Source organism: Aythya marila, assembly GCF_965140915.1.
Source record: "Aythya marila genome assembly, chromosome: 13".
Lineage (NCBI taxonomy): Eukaryota > Metazoa > Chordata > Aves > Anseriformes > Anatidae > Aythya > Aythya marila.
The window spans coordinates 658,247-674,254 of record NC_139054.1 but is presented as its reverse complement, the minus strand read 5'-3'; the positions used below and the strand labels follow the sequence as shown (position 1 = coordinate 674,254).

Here is a 16,008-nt window from a genome sequence, read left to right as displayed (position 1 = left end):
GCTTGGGGCCGGGCTGGATGAAGCCGCCCTTTCTTCTCAGGTCGGCTGCGCTGGGCTCGGGAGCAGTGGGGTGAGCTAAAATCCTGTCTGCTTCATAGGGGTCAGCCCAGCTCCGGAACCCGTGAATCTGCCCTTCCTCTCCAGGAGGGGCTCGCTGTGCTGTGTTGTGCTGCAGGTCTTGTGTCCCCCAGGGAGCTCCTTTGGGCAGCAGAAAGCAGCAAATGCTTCATTCCCCCTGCCACACGGCTCTGGTCAGCACCAGTGTCTGTGGAAGGAGAGCCGCGTGCTGTGCAGAGGGACCTGCGGCCCGTTAGCATGGGAGGATGCTCTGTGATCTATCTACATGCTACCGTCTGTTCCTTTGCATCTTCCACATTTTCAACCTCCTGAATTTCAGAAATCTTAGACCCCAGTGCACCTCCTCTGAGGAATTCAGGCTGGGGCTGTGCCTGTAGCTGCTGCCCAAGTTAGGGAAAGCAGCAATGTAAACACAAGTCTAAAAGTATTCCTTTGCTTTATTGTCCGCCTCCTGTTCGCTGTAGGTCAGGCAGGTTCGGCCTCATTCTGTTTGCAGCTCAGGTGTTAAACTGCCCCCTACAACCGCTTGCAGCTGTGTAGGAAGGTGTGATCGACCTGGTGCTGCCACGCGCTTTTCCTTCATGTTCTAATTCCAGAAAAGGCTACTAAGGCCTGTTACAGAGCACGTCCCTTCTCAGGCTTCGCTCCCTTGCCTGTTTTATGGCATGAAAGCCAAGAGCCCAAGGCAGCCGTAACCCCGTGTGGATGCTCTCTCTGCCCAGACACCACCAGGCTGCCTCTGCTCAGACCGTGGTGCTCTCCCCGTGCCCCATTGCTGCCTGGCCCCCGGGCTGGGGCCAGGGCTGTGCCCTGCCAGCAGCAGCGGGTGCTTGCTGTGGTGAGACGGTGCCTGTGGCTTCCGCAGCCGGCCGAGGTAGGTGGCTGTGCCCCGTGGGCCTGCTCTGTGTTACTGCTGCCCCGTCCCTGTGGAAGCTCCTCGGCCAATGTAATCAGACCAATTTACAACAAAGAAGCCACTGACGAAGTTATGAAGCAGCCACACAGGATGCAAAGACACAAAGGAGCCTTTTGGCTAGAAACTTCTCTGCAAAGTCCAAAAATAATTTGGGCTGAGCTACCAACCACCATCAGGAAGTGTCTGTGCTTCCAGACTGCAAGTGTCCTCAGCACAGGCACAGAAGCAGGTCCGAGGGCCATCTGCAGGCGCTGGGCAGAGCACAGCAGGAGCTCAGTGCCATCAGCTGGCTCGCTGTCGTCTCCTCGGGCCTGTTTGTTCGCTCTGACTCCCCTGAAGAGGAGCACTTCCTCTGAACCCTGCTTTTTTCCCCACAGTTATTGTCCGACTCTACAGACTCTGCTCCTTTCTAATTGAAGCAGCTGCTGAGAGCACTAATTAGCCTGCCCACAGCATCGTGCTCAGACGAGACGCTGACGTGTGAGTGCTGCTCGGTGTGTTTGGGGCCCTGGGCCCGAGCTGCTGCCCTCCTGCCGGGGAGGTGGCTCTGCTCCTGCGGCTGGCGGCTCCCAGTAACCTTACAGAAACATTTCCAGCAGCACCGAGACACTCAGAACACGAATGCTCTCTACGGCTTCTGTTGGATATTAACACTGCAATATTTTCTCAAGTGCTTTAAGTTCATGATGACTGTTTTTTGTTTTTTTTTTTTAACTGCCTCACTGTAGGTTTTTACATTCAGGCTAAATTTCTTAACGCTTCTGTGTAACTGCTGCAAAATACACACTCTGCTCTGTCTTTTTCCAGGTTACTCATCAGCAGTGCAGAAATTCTCCCAGACTTTGCAGTCCTTTCAGTTCGACTTTATTGGAGACACCCTAACAGATGACGAGATTAATATTGGTAAGTCTTCTTCTTTTGGATGCAAACTTTTACTTACTGAGAAAGCCTCTCCTTCTGTAGGAATCTGCTGGCATCGATGGTTACTGAACTGGATGTGCAGCCAGGTTCCTCAGATGCCAGTTAATGCACAGCGTATCTGTCACGTTACTTGCAGTTTAAAAAGAAAAAAAGCAAAGATGTTCAGTAGCATATATTACAGAGCTGAACTTTGGTGGGTTGAGTTACACGTGCCTGATTCCACGGATAATTCGTGGTGGTTTTCTGTGGCTCCAGCCCTCCTCTGCCTGGCCACACCAGGAGGATGTGCAGCACGGCAGGGAGCTGCTCACTGTCCCTGTGCCTGTCCCCTGGGTGTCCCCTGCAGCTCAGCCCGTGTCCCTGTGTGCCGCGGCAGGGCCAGACTGCAGCAGCTCAGGGTGTTTGGCCTTGGGTCCTGCTCCTGACACTGCGTGTGCTCTGCTGCAAGCACCTCGCAAACACAAAGCAGCCCCGTGCTCTCCTGGAAAAGGCACCAGGCATTGGGCTGCCGGGAAAAACATACTGCTGGATGTGTCATGACATGGAAAATAGTTCCCAGTCTCTGCCTGCGTGGAAGGAGGCCTGTGGCACATGTGTCTCACTGCTCCCCACACATCTGCTTTGGGATTAGCAGTCCCAAGCCCATTTTCCCACCCTGCCAGCCCAGTGCACGTTGTGTTGGTTACAAAGCTGCCGGCTGCGCCCGGGGAGCTGAAGCAAATGTGCTGAACACCCTAAACCCAGGGTTTTCAAATTAATCCTGCTGTTGGATTAGCTGTCACTGCAGAATGGCCGGAGGAGAGGGGTGGGCACCCCCTGCTGCTGGGGGACACCAGGAAGCGCTGTAGCCGCTGGGGGTCCGGCCCTGCTGCTGGGCACAGGCGGTGGGCCACGGGGTGCCTGGGACACGAGGCGTTTATGAAATGGCCACAGCTTTTGTCAGGCTGTGGTGTGACCAGCGGCTCCAAGCTGACAGTGCTGGTGTCAGGTCTCAGCCATCACTTAAAAGGGAAGGAAGTAAGGCCTGTTCTCTTGGTTGTTTTATTTAAAGCAGATTGTGGCTTGCCCTTCAAAATCTGATTTCCTCTGTGGAAAGTTGCTAGGTGAAGCCTGCTGGAAATGAGTCAGCCTCCAAATCTAGGGGAAGTAGAGGTGCTGAATTTCCAAACACATCTGGATAATGGCGGGGAAGGCGCTGCATTATAAGCTACCTTCGGGGCATGGAGGGATGTGAAGGCAGCAGCCAGCCGAGGAGAGGAGCATCGCATCGCCTCTGCTGCTGGCAGGCATGGAGCTCCAACCCCCCCAAACGCTGCTCCTTCACCACCCCATGGCAGGCAGGGACCTCCCTGCCCCAGTGCCCAGCGCTCGGCTGGGGGCGGCGAGGACGGCAGCTGGAAATGACAGACCCCAGGGTGCAGGGGGACGGCTGGGTGCAAGGGGACAGGGCGGAGGAAAGCCAGAACGGATCACAGCACATGTAAAATACTCTGGGGTAAAACAAGCATTTTTTCCCTATTTCTGTTTTTGCTGCGTTGTGTTTGTGTTGCTTTCCCGAGAAGAGGACCCAGATTATCCAGTGTGAAAAGTCTGTGTTGTGTTCCTCCTCCTACAGCCAATCTGGAGTGTCTGCGCAGGGCTGAGCTCAGGGCGTTGCAAGGCTCTCGCATTCCCCAAACAGGAGCGGGGTGTTGGCATCTCTGCAGCACTTCCCATCTCTTACAGGGCTTCTGAGGCATAAGGATGTGCGCGAGCGTAGGAGCTGATTTCAGGCACAGGATATGGGAACGAAGCAAAACATTGACAGCTCTTCTTGCCGTGCTTCAGGGAAGGCGTTTGATCTGTAAATATAGCTAATGGGGTGCTTTTATCTTGTTACGTAGGCAGACAGCGAGCTGACACTCGTGCTCCTAAGGTGGTGGCTTTGAACGCTGCATGTGCGAGCCAGGACACACACGATCTGCTGGCGCTGTCTGTCGCAGCCTTCCCACGGGGACGCGAGCTCCAGGCACGTCCTTGCTGCACATCCACGGCTGCGTGCTGCCTCCCGGCACGGCGAGCACAGACCCAAACGCTGCATGGGTCTCACAGCAGGGCTGTAGCCTTCGTGCCTGTGGTGCAGGGACAAATTCAGGGCTGCTCGATGGCTGCAGCCAGGAAACGTGTGCCTGGGTACATCCTGCAGAGGAAGAAAACCACGTCTAGTGAAAATTTTAGGCACTATAACTTTTTTTTTTCTCCATGTAACTTCATGTCTGGATTCTTTTTCTCCCTGTGATAATTCCTTTCCAGGCTCAGGCCCCTTGTACTTAGCTCATGGCATCTGTGTGTGCACTTCAGGTTTCATGTTGTCCTGAGTAACCACGGTGAAAGTCCACCCGTCAGCCCTGTGGCAGCGCACGGTAAACTGCTGGGACGTTGGTGTATGGGGCTCTGAAGCCCTCACTCTGGAAGAGAGCTCAGAAATCCCTGACTCATCAGAAAGGTTACGTTTTGATGATGCCGGCTGAATGACTGGATCACGAGGCTGTGGTTTTTCTGTTCTGTGTCTGCCTCAGCAGTTGCCGAGCGAGTCCCGTAGCACTCCAAGTTCACGCTCACTTGCTGTGCAGCCGTGTCACGGCTGCTTTTAGCAGAAAGACAGGTCCTGTCCTAAGGTCCTGCCTGTGGGTGCGGGGCCCTCAGTTTGTGATAGGGCAAGAATGCATCCTCTCCTCTTATCTGTGGCATGAGCTACTGCTGTACGTGCCTCGCTGTGTGCACGGGTTGTTCCCTCGCATGCTGCCCCTGCCCAGAGCTCCTGAGGCTGCCCTTCTCAAGAGCCCTGGTGCCAGGCACTCTGCTGAGCTGTCTTCTGGTTAATCCTTAGATGTTCCTTAAATCACTCAGGAGCTGGTCAAGTCCCTCTGTGTGCTTTGCTACGCATGCAGAGCCTGACCTGCATGCAAAGCAAAGGGGTTCCTGCGGCTGTGGCAAAGGAAACCCACCCGTGTGGCAGCCAGAAGCTCCGGGCAGTGTGAGACCCCGTGGGAGCTGCCCGCGGTGGGGCAGGCAGGCTGCTGGCCCGGGAGCCGCAGGGACCCGCGGAGCTGTGGGAAGGTCTCCTGGGGAGTCGGGACGTCAGTTCCCATTGCAGTGCTGTTCGTGCCTACCTGGTGGGAAAGGTTTTTCCCCGACGGCTGCCTGCAGCCTGCCCTGCTGCAAATTGAGCTGCTTCCTGTGCCCTGCCCCTGGAGGCAGGCGGTGCCCGCTGTGACAGCCCGTCTTCCTGCGGGCAGGCCGTGCGCTGCTCCTACCTGGGCTCTTTGTTTCCACCAGGCTGAACGAGCCTCGTGTTTTCAGTTTGCTAAAGGAAAGGTTTCATATTGTTTGTGTTTCGGTTGGACTCCAAGAAAACTGCTGATGCCTAAGATCCTTTTTGTTTTATTGTTTAACGTTGTGGGGAGAGTTGTCCGTGCCTATAACCTCATCAACAGCTGCTAACCTTTGTGGTTTCTGCCAAAAGGTGCCACTTGCTGATCCAAGCTCTCTTCTCTTTGCAGCCGAGTCCTTCAAGGAGTTCGCAGAGCTGCTCCAGGAGGTAGAGCTTGAGAGATCAATGATGGTAAGATCATCCCAACTGCACTCCGGTAGTCGCTGCCTGGCTGTGACATTCAAATGCCAAATCGTGGCTCAACTACAGCCACGTGTGGAGCTTCCCATCATGCAGGAGCTGGCAGCAGCAGGGATGTTGTGTTTGCAGCATGTCTGAGCTGTGGTGCCATTGCTGCGTGCCCTGAGCATTGGAGGGGAAGGTTCTGGGGGGGAAGGGGAGAGGTTGTCCCACGCCAGTGCCCCAAACCTCTCCTGAGTGCCGAGCATGCTCCGCTGGTGAGCACCTCCAGGTGCTGCCTCCTGCAGCAGCTTTGTATCTGATAGCTGGTAACAGGCTGTTCTGGTGAAACTGAACCTTAAAGAATAAGCAGCGAGATGAGTTTATCTCCTCATTTTCCCCTGTGGGAGCTGCACTGTCCCCCCGTGCCCCTGCCCTTCCCAGCACGCAGATCCCATGGGGCGATTTGTTCCCGTCCGTCCCCTGTGGTGCTGTGCCCCCTGCGCCTCCAAAACTCCTCAAAATGCAACGAGTGCTGGCTTTCCATTTCACTCCTAATTCCAGGAAAAACACGAAGGTTAGGCTCGGTGGAGAGCCTGTACAGCGTGCCAGGAATTAGCTGCTTGGCCCTGCTCGCTCCTGCCTCGTGCAGCAGGGAGAGCCCGCGCCAGGCTGGGCCCGCGCCGCAGGGGTGGCAGCACTGGTGGGACGCTGCTGTCCTGCTCCGCGGGGCACAGGCAGGGGGGGCAACAGGAGGAAACCAGTGAGAGGCCGGAGGAAAGCAGTACGATATTTCTTTATTAATTACAGCCCAGGCAATGGCTCCTTTCGCAATGTGTAAGTGGGTGGAAGGGATCATTTCAGGGATCGTGGGTGCTTTTGGGGACATTGGCTGACTTTGCTGAATTTTTTTTGCCCTCCGCTTGCAGGACCAATCTCTTTTCTGTAGCTCCCTCGGAAGGTTTTGTACTCTCACTGTGTTCATCAGTTTTAAGTTACCTGAAAGGTCTGCACCAGCTTGGTGTCACGTCCCTTTCTTCTCCCCCCTCCTTTCTGTAAGGCAGGGAGGCAGGGCAGGCTTCCCTCTTCCCCAGCGGTCATGCAGCAACCTTGGATGTGCTCATGGAAAGCAGGGCTCGTGCAGCAGCCACGCCATCCCGAGCAGAGGGCAGGGGGAGCAGCAGTAGCACTGCGTCCTCCCGAGCTCCGTCCCTTCCTCCCGAGCAGGCAGGGCAGGGCAGCTTGCTGTGGGCTGGGACCCAGCTGAGCTGACAAGTCCCCGGAGCGTTTTGAGGATCTATCTGTCCTGTTCCATGCCTCCGAGAGATAAACAAGCAGCTGGGCCTCCTTGGGGCTGCTCTGAGTTAGTGCTCGCGCGCAGCCGGCCTGCCTCCAGCACGCGGCTCTCCTCGCCGTGCATACGGGCAGCCGCCCTGTCCCGGGAGGAGGGGTGGCCGGCACCTCTGAAGGGCTCGTCCTGCCGGGGTCCCTGCACAGCACCAGGTCACAGACCCGGGGGCTCCCCCACGGGGTCCTGGTGTGGCTGTGGGGGCGGCGGGAGCAAAGCCTGCCTTGGCCGCGTGCCTGCTGCGGGGTCCCCAGGGGATTTCAGAGGTTGGTCCCGGGGATTTCGGGGGAGTAGCACGGCACTTAGGGCAGGGAGGTCTGGCTCAGCGTGCAGCACAGATGGCAGGCTGGGGGAAACCCCTGCAGTTAATTGCCAGAAGTCCCCAAAGCCTCTTGTGCTGTGATTCAAGTTTTCTGTGCATTGCAAGTGGGAAGAAGTGGATACAGAGGTTAAGTGACTTCACCTGTGAACAGAGGAGTTTGTATTCAGAGACATGTACAAAGTTCTGGGAGTTCTTGGCTCCCAGCCCCGTTCAGCCTCTGTTTAGGAGAAAATGAAACTGTGTCCTGTAATTAAAGTGTTTTTCTCCACACTTTAGGTACAAAATGCTAGTGATTTGCTGATCAAACCCTTGGAAAATTTTCGGAAGGAGCAAATAGGGTTCACCAAGGTAAGACTTATTTATTTCTTTTAAATTTGAACAGATTTGTTTTCTACTGCTGTGTTATTCCTTTTTCCTCCCGGCTTTTATTGTTTTAAAATTGTTGTACTACATGTGGGCTTCGTGCTTTCAGAAACTTCCCTCACGCTGGAGTTCAGCTGCTGGAGCGAGTGTCTGCGCTGTGACTTTTAGTCTGATTTTTCAATCATAAGAGGCTCCAAAACCTTTTCCTGAATTCTTTGGGTTCTCGTCTGGCCTAATACCAGCCCTGTCTCTGTTCCAAGCGAGGAATGCTTGTTTCAAAGAGTGATCAAGAGATACTCCCTGCTTCTTTCTCTTTTCTCCCCTTTGTTCGTTTAACGCCACTGAGAGTAAAATACTTCCCCTGCTAAGTGTGCGTTAGAGCCGGGGCTGGGAGGGAGCGCAGCAGAGGCCAGCAATCAGAGCTTGATTATAGTCACAGGGCTTTTGTTAGGAAATATTTAAATAAAGCATCTAATGAGTCTTTCAGATGGATCAAACTTTTAAAGAAACAAACTATGAAAAGCAAAGTCTGCACATGTTGAGCAGAAAAGATTATTTTTCCCTTGTCTGCTATCAAGAAGCCCAAGTTCCACGTTACTCGGCGGCAGCTTGAGATGGGGCTGGCTGCGAACCAGCTCAGAAATGGAGATGTTTTGGAGAACACTTGGGGCTTGGATTCTGCCCAGCCCATCTGGAGCCTTTGACGTTTTATAAATACAGGATTTAAGAAACGATACTTGATCGCCATCCTGCCCTTCAGCCCCCCCCGTACAGCAGTGTTTGTACAACGCAGCCCTGAGAAGCGGCAGCAGGGTGAGCGTGGGGGGCTCACGCGGTGCTGCGGGCACCTCGCGGGCGTCTGCGGTGCCCAGGCACGGCCGTGGCGGTGCTGAGAAGCCTCCCCCCTGGTCTCTGCGGTACCGGAGAGCCAGCAAGCGTTTAGGGAAGCGTCACGGGGAAGGATTCACAGGGACAAGGTCAAGCTTTTCTTCCCCTTCTAGTTTATGGAACACTTAAATCAAGAGGGCAGCAGCCTGCGAATGTTAGGATGAGTGTTAAAATGCCTCTTAGGCTCTTTCTTCTTGAGCCAGCCCTCGGTGTGCAAGGTCCTCCGAGAGCTGTCCTGGGGCGGTGTGTCCACCCCAGCGCTCCTGGCAGGGCAAGGGGGGCCGGGCAGGCGCAGCGCACACCGCAGATGCGGCGGGGGAGCTCGTGCCCTCTGGTTCGTTCCCCATATTTTGGCAGAGGCGCCTTCTGTGAGATGTTTTCTGTTCTCCGTGCAAGATGCTGAGGCCAGATAGGAAGAGTGTCTGAATTGGGTCTTTGTGATGACTCTGGGTGGAGAGAAGCCAGACGGTCTAAGACATCTGAGCCTGCATTAACCCATTTTCCGGGGCTGAGCGGCGTCTCTGCCAGATGCTGTGCTCAGCTCCGCTCGGGGCGGCTCTCCGGGCTCTCCCCGGGACCTCCTTCCCCAGCCGTCCTCTGCTGGCCCCAGGCCGTGGGATTGTCGCTCCTGTGACTCGGTGGTAAATGTTTGTGCACAGAAACATCACAAATAAAAACAGAGCATCCAGGATGCCTTGAGCTGACACGATTTTCAGCCCGGGCCCTGGAACCTTGTTCTGCTCAAAATGAACCAACAGCTGGGGAACAGCATGAATGAAACGACGTGAATGGTATCGGAGGGGCGCAGGCTTCAGCTGAAGGAGAGCGAGCATGGGATGGCTTGTGGTTTTATTTCACGTTAGGTCATGTTCATGGAGGGCAGACTCCGTGCTCAGCCCAATTTTGGGGCTTGGTGGATTTTGTATCCTGCCACAGGCCAGTTCCCCTTCAGCAGGAGCTCTGTGTGTCGCAGGTGTGCCGGGCAAAGCAGCGATGCTTGAAAATGAGAAGAGTTGGATGTGTGGCCGTGGTAGCTGGATGGTGGAGCTCTTACCTAGAGATGTGCTGTATCGAGAGAGGTGCTCGCAGCAAATGGGAAGGGGAAGCAGGAAGGTCTGCCTGGTTATGGCCCAAAGCCAGAAGCCCAAAGTGAGCACGATGTTACTCGGGGTGTGTTCTCCTCGACCTGCAGCCCTGTGCTTCAGCCCTGTGTGCATTGCAGCAGAGGCCGAGCATCGCCCACTGCCAGGGCACCGGGGCAGCACCGCAGGCGTCCTCGTGCGGGGCCACGGCCCCCTCCCTGCCCCTCCCTGCTCCCTGCCCCTCGTGGCATTGCTGCTGGCGTGCTGTGGGCAGGCTGGCTTCTGGGGGGGTGCGTTTGTTAACAGCATCGCTGCCGTCGTTTAATTCAGGAGGGTTTGACTAGAAAAAGTTCCGTTCCAATTCCACTTGGTAGGAAGGAGACAGCTTTTTATTTACTTATTTATTTATTTATGAAGTCTGAGGGGGAAAAGCTCGCTTGGACTCATTCTGAGCTGCTGGGGAGATGTTTACTACACTCCGGTATGCTAAATAAACGTAGTGTTTGTCAGGAAGTTTTTATATAGGAGATACCAAGTGTTTCTCGGGTCGTGTTAATTCTGTTATTAATATTTTATTAATAATTTTAAAACAAAGGTAGGATAGCAACTTCTGTTTGCTTTCATCTTACTGGAGGTGAGGTCTAAGGAGCCTCTGAAAGAATGATGTGGGTAAGGAAAAAAAGGCCAGGCTACACCGGGTGTGTTTTTATAGAAATGTTCTTCCTATAGCCCTCAACAGCATTTTACTATTTAGAAATCATATATGTATATATATATTTATATTAACTGCTGAGGCATCATAAAAACTAGTTGAAAACTCGGGCATGGGGTATTTTTTGCACTATGAACACACTTCTCTTTTTTGTTTCTCTCCTCTGCTCTCGACCAGCTGAGTGCTTGAAGCAGCAGCCGAGCACGCAGCCTGGCCCGAGCCCTCAGTTCCTCTGCGATTCCAGGCAGCAGCTTGTGATTTCCCCAAACTCATCTGCAGTTTGAATTCATTCGCTGTCTTCTTTACCTAGCGCTCACGAACACATCACCGTTCCTGGTCGCTGCCGGGTGTCCGTGTGGGGAGCAGTAGCTCTGCTGTGATTTCAGCAGGATTATTGTCATCACAGAAGAGGAGCAGAGCGGGGCGGGAGATGCAGCAGCAGCAGATGCACTCAGTGTCTGCAGGATTTTGGCAGTCAGAGTTTTTACAGGCTCTGCTCAGAGCCACCTCTTGCTTTGCTCTGCGGGGGCGAGGGGGAGCCCAGCAGCACCCCGTGTGTCCTCCTGCCGCGCTCCTTCACCCTCCGAGTCCCTGCAGCCACGTTCGGGGTGCGGCTCCTGGCAGGCACCGTGCGGCTCCTTTAGGTGCCTTTGGTTTGGTTTCAGACAAACAGCCATGTGAGCTGGGTCCTTGCTTGCTGCTCACCCTGCCAGGAGGGGAATCTCCGAGGATCCCAATTAGCAAGTAACTGGTTAAAGGCGAGTTCTGGCAGGTCCGTTTGTCCTTCTCACCATCCCCCAGCTCTCGCTCAGGCTGGAACCGAGCCCCCTGCAGAGGCAGCGCCCAGCACACACACAGTGCTCCGGAGCACAGCTGGGTGCAGCAGCTCCAGCTGCTCGGTTCTGACTGCACCAGCATCTGCTGCGGCTCAGAGAGCAAAGCTGTCTCCGAGCACCTTCCTTTGCTGATCATGTGCTGGCTGTGTTGGGCTGCGATCACCTGGGTATCTTTGGGAGAGCAAATAAAAGATGGGTGGCGGCTTGGACTTGCACGCTGGCAAATCTGAGCGGGAAGGTAATGCCTCCCTTTGCTGAATATTCATGATGAACTAATTTATGCTCATAGTTCCAGATTGTGCTTCAGTCTGGGTGTTGTTTTTTTCTGTTGTGTTCCTTTTTTTTTTTTTTTTTTTTGCATGCTCTGTTCAGCAGCCAACAAGCTCTTAGAAACCTTGGCTTGAAAATCAGGAGGGATTTGTAGTACATCCTTCTGCTTTTCAGTTATATGTTAATTAGCAAGAGTGCAAAATGCCTGGCAGACCTCCATTTGCATGCCCCAAATCCCGTTTCTCACTGCTCTGCTCTCCACATGGCCACAGCTGTGTGCGGGCAGCCCAGGCTCCTGCTCCCTGAGCCCGGGGACGAGCGCGGGGCTCCCAGCCGGGTGCAGGCACTGCCGGAGGGGGAGGCTCCTCCTGAAGGGGCTGCTGCTGCAGGAAAGCTCTTCCATTGCTCCCCCAGACCTCCTTGGCACGCCACATCCACGGGGTGGCTGCTGGGGCTTGGTGTTTTACACCCACTCCTGGCATCGCCATCCTCCGTCCGTGCCACGTGCTGGCAGCAGAGGGTGCGAGCTGCGGCGCTGTAACGCTGCTCTGGCCATCACGGGCTCTCGGGGCAGCTCTGCTTTGATGCCCTTCTGTGGCACGTGCCACCAACACCGCGGGGCTTGGGGCTGCTTGTTACAAAACTGGAGCTGAGCTTAGGTTCCTGTTTTCATTGAGCCTGCCGTGTGATGGCAGACCATTCAGGAGTGTGACTCTACACCAAGGGTGATTTCTGCTTCATGAGGGCTTTGTTTCTCTGGATTTGGATTTACTCTCCCCGGCGTTAGTCACGAGGGCGTTGCTTTGTTTTGACAGTTCTTCCTGGCATCAGCTCTTCAGCTGCAGCACTTCTTACGTTAGGTTTCACCCCTGGAGGACTCTCTCCTCTGGATTTCATGGCTGGACCTCTTTATTCGGAGGCCTAAATTTGCAAACGTGGAGCTGCAGTATCCCTGAAACGCACAGGGTGGTACCAGAAGATGCACGTTGTCCTCTTCAGGGGTTTTGTCACTGCAAGATGCCTGCTGTACTCCAGGCAGTTAAAAATAAGCAGGAATATTTGAGCTGTTCCTCTGCAGGTGTTACTGCATCTTGCTGTAGTGTTAGGATAACGTGGGGAGCTGCCCACCACCATATACAAGCTTCGTACACTCCAGTGAACAACCCTCAAGTGCCTCCTAGTGTGTGCCCACGTGAAAGTAACATTTCTGCTTCCACAGGGAGTACAACAGCAGCCACTGTGAGCAAAGGGCTAAGAAGAAAACAGGCCAGGGCTAACCATGCTGAGCCAAAGCACCAGTGTGGGAGCCCCCCCGTGTCCCATGGTGTGTGACATCCTACTAGACTGAATAATCCATGCAAGTGGAACAGGGAAGCAAAACTTCACAAAGGAGAACTGACTGAAAAAAAAAAAAAAAGAAAAAAAAAAGAAAAAGAACTTAATTTAAGAACCATAGCCTCAAACTTTGTAATCATTGTTGAATTCATTAGCAAAATATCTAGTATTTAATAGTTTGCCAGACTCCATCTGGTCTGTTTCTTGGTGGTATTGGTGTGTGTTAGCTGAAATGTTGCAAGAGAACAGCATTTCAGGGCTTCTGGGAATTAATTGTTGGAAGATACCACTAATTGCACAGTAGGCTGGGGTGTCCTAACTCTGCTTTCCACTTTCTTGAGCTTTCAAAACCTGCCCAGGGGGTTTGGGCGTTCATTGCACACCCCGTAGACACTAGTGCTCATCTACTCGGACCTGGCACCGGGGCTGCTGGCTGGAATGCCTTTATTTTGCAGAGTAACTCCCTCTCAGCAATCACTGACAGCTCACCATCTTATATCAGGTTTCGTTAACTTGGCTCCTACTGGTGGTTGGTTCTTGATTGCCGTAGTGCACCGTGCTTTCACAGCCGCTGTAAGGCATAAGCCAGCGGCGCATCCTCAGCTCAGCTCTTCTCTGGGGTTCGTTCTCAGATTTCTCTTCTTGTTCATGTCTTGGATGTTCACCCCTTCGGATTTGTCAGCGTAAGCAAACCTTTGTGTTACACTGATTCCTTCACAGAGCCTTTCTTAACAAATCAGCCCACACCTCATGTGTGCCTGTGTTTGGGATGTTTGGGATGTAAATGAGGTCAATCAGAACCAGACCAGCTGTAGGAAGCCTCCAAGATGTGAAGTCGTCACTGTTTATTGCTGTGTTTGATCAACCACTCTGCTGGGCTGTGTGCAAACTGGGCACTGCACAGTCAGAGTTGTGTAAGTTTTGACTGCAGGGTTTCTGTTCTCTGTTTCTGCCACTGCTATTGAAGAGATGATGGCTCCCCTCCCACGTATCACCCTCCAGTCTTCTGCTTTCATTTTCATACATTTTGGAAACACATGATAAAAACTTAAAAAACAGAGAATTGCCAGACTCCTAATAAATCTTTTCTTATCCTGGACATGTTTTTGGCATTAAAGTACTTACCCAGTTAATGCTGAACTATGTGAACATCGTTTAAGGAATGGCGATACGTTTTTGATGCGTCAGTGTATCTCACGTTTACTGGACACTGAAGAGATCGAGCAGGGGAACAGAACCTCTTCTGTGGGGCTTCTGCTACGGTGCTGACATGAGAAAATATTTAGAATGCCAGAGCTTGCTCTCGAAGCATATCTAAATCCAGTGTGAGGAACTACCTGGTGAAAGCAGAGCGAAGGAAAAGTGGCCTCCTGTTCTAATGGGACCACCAGAATTTTTCCATGGGAATGCTGAGTTGCAGAACAGATTTTGGCATTGTTGCATATTCTTATCTGAAAGACGCCAGTAACCGGTTGTGCTTCAACTCTTGCATCTACAGGAAAGGAAGAAGAAGTTTGAGAAGGATGGTGAGAAGTTTTATTCCATGCTGGATCGCCACTTGCATTTGTCTTCTAAGAAGAAGGAGTCCCAGTTACAGGAGGTGTGCATGGGGTTTTCCTCAGAGTCGAGTCCAGAAGCAACACCACCACCTGCTCTAGATTTTAAAATGTGGGGGGAAATAATCTCTTTTGTAACCAGTTGAACATACATGTAAGCATAAATCTACCTAGAGCTTGTTCAGATGGGTGGGAGCAGGGCTGTGGACGTGGTACTTCAGATCAGAGTGCTGAGCAGCAGCAGTGCCTTTCTGCATCACCTTCACTTGTCCTCCCCCTCAGAGTACAGGGCAGTGAACTCACCTGGTTAAAACTAACTAGCTTTTATTTTTGCCAGTTTCCTGTCTAGCTCCTGGTGATTGCAGGGGCAGCTGTGGCAGCCGGGCCGTGGTGGCAGTGGCAGCAGGCAGAGGAGGGATGGTGCCCATTCGAGCTGCTCTTGCTGCCACGTATTTGCAGCAAGAAAGGAAAGCCCCAGCCCACGTCAGAGCAGTCAGATCAAATCAGATCTGCCAGATCAAGTTGCAGACACCTCTGCAAGGCAAAATTTGTGTAAGGTGTGGTAATGCGACATGCCACCTTGTCCTGCCTCGTGCTGCAGCTCTGGAAATGCTGGTTCCAGGTCACAGCAGGAGTCAGGAGGGAGGATGGGGACACTGACATCCTTAGCAGCGCAGGGCTGTGGGTGGAGGAGGAGCCACGTGTTCGGAGTTATTCGTGTTAGAATAACAAATATGCTTAAGGAAGGCTTCGTCCCTGCAGAGTGCTGTGAGGTTCTGGACCTGTAACGGGCAGGGAGCTCGAAAAGGGTAGACCTGAGAACAGTGTCCAGTGGTTGAGTCTTCTGGTTCTGTGCAAAGTGATCAAAACCTGGGCTGGATGCATTTAGCAGGCTTTTCCTTAAGCAAGGCCAGGACTATTTCTGGGCTGAGAGACAAATGCTAGTCAGATACTATCAAGCTGGATGTTACTTTTTTTTTCTTTTTCTCACCTAACCCTTTTTTCCTTCAGGCTGACCTTCAGGTTGACAAAGAGAGGCACAATTTCTTTGAGTCATCCCTCGAGTATGTGTACCAGATCCAGGAGGTACAAGAAAGCAAGAAATTCAGTATTGTTGAACCGGTAGGAGCTTCCTTTTCTTTCAGCCCTTACTGCGTGATGCTCGGATATGCTGACTTGCTGGCTTGCAGGAAGGGATGAGCTACCAGGCTGAATTCAGTCCTGGGGATTCTGGTGGTGGAGCAGGAGTTAACCTGCACACCTGGCTCGCTGCCGCTCCGCACCTTTAGCGGTGTTTGCTGGAGCACCACGAAGCCGCTGGGCACGGCCGCCCGTGGGATCTCACGGCTCTCCTGGACGAGCTGTCCGCAGCCTGCCTCTGCTTCTGCAGCAGCGTCTTGCCTTTGGGGTTGTGTTTTACCAAGACAGTGTATCTGTGGGAGGCAGGCCTGGGCGTTAGAGACACCGTGGTCAGTAACTCACGTTAAGACTTGCAGCATTCCAAAATCGTAGGAAAAACGTATTTGTATATATAATTTCTGAAACCCTGCTTCCTGCTTATCTTTCCTGTGATTAGAAACTTAGAAGGAGTTTGGTCTGTGTCCTTTCTCTCCTTTGCAGGTGCTGGCTTTTCTCCACAGCCTCTTCACTTACAACAACCTGACAGTTGAGCTCACGCAGGATTTCCTCCCTTACAAGCAGCAGCTTCAGCTCAGCCTGCAGAATGTACGTTCCCGTCCAGCTGAAATTTTTTTTTACATGTGACCTCTATTCTCATTTATATTTTAAA

At 53.1% G+C, this 16,008-nt stretch overlaps 1 protein-coding gene across 4 annotated transcripts in view; it reads left to right on the top strand.

Moving 5' to 3' along the window:
- The window catches only part of OPHN1 (oligophrenin 1), a 57,851-nt gene that overhangs the window by 15,490 nt on the left and 26,353 nt on the right, over nucleotides 1-16,008 (top strand). For 3 of the 4 annotated variants that reach the window (XM_082771021.1, XM_082771022.1, XM_082771023.1), the window contains exons 2-7: nucleotides 1,802-1,897; nucleotides 5,458-5,519; nucleotides 7,454-7,525; nucleotides 14,162-14,263; nucleotides 15,231-15,341; nucleotides 15,840-15,944. In XM_082771021.1, coding sequence (XP_082627147.1) covers nucleotides 1,802-1,897; nucleotides 5,458-5,519; nucleotides 7,454-7,525; nucleotides 14,162-14,263; nucleotides 15,231-15,341; nucleotides 15,840-15,944 — 548 coding nt within the window. The remainder of the gene's footprint in view (nucleotides 1-1,801; nucleotides 1,898-5,457; nucleotides 5,520-7,453; nucleotides 7,526-14,161; nucleotides 14,264-15,230; nucleotides 15,342-15,839; nucleotides 15,945-16,008) is intronic. The other variant, XM_082771024.1, reaches the window with a different exon arrangement.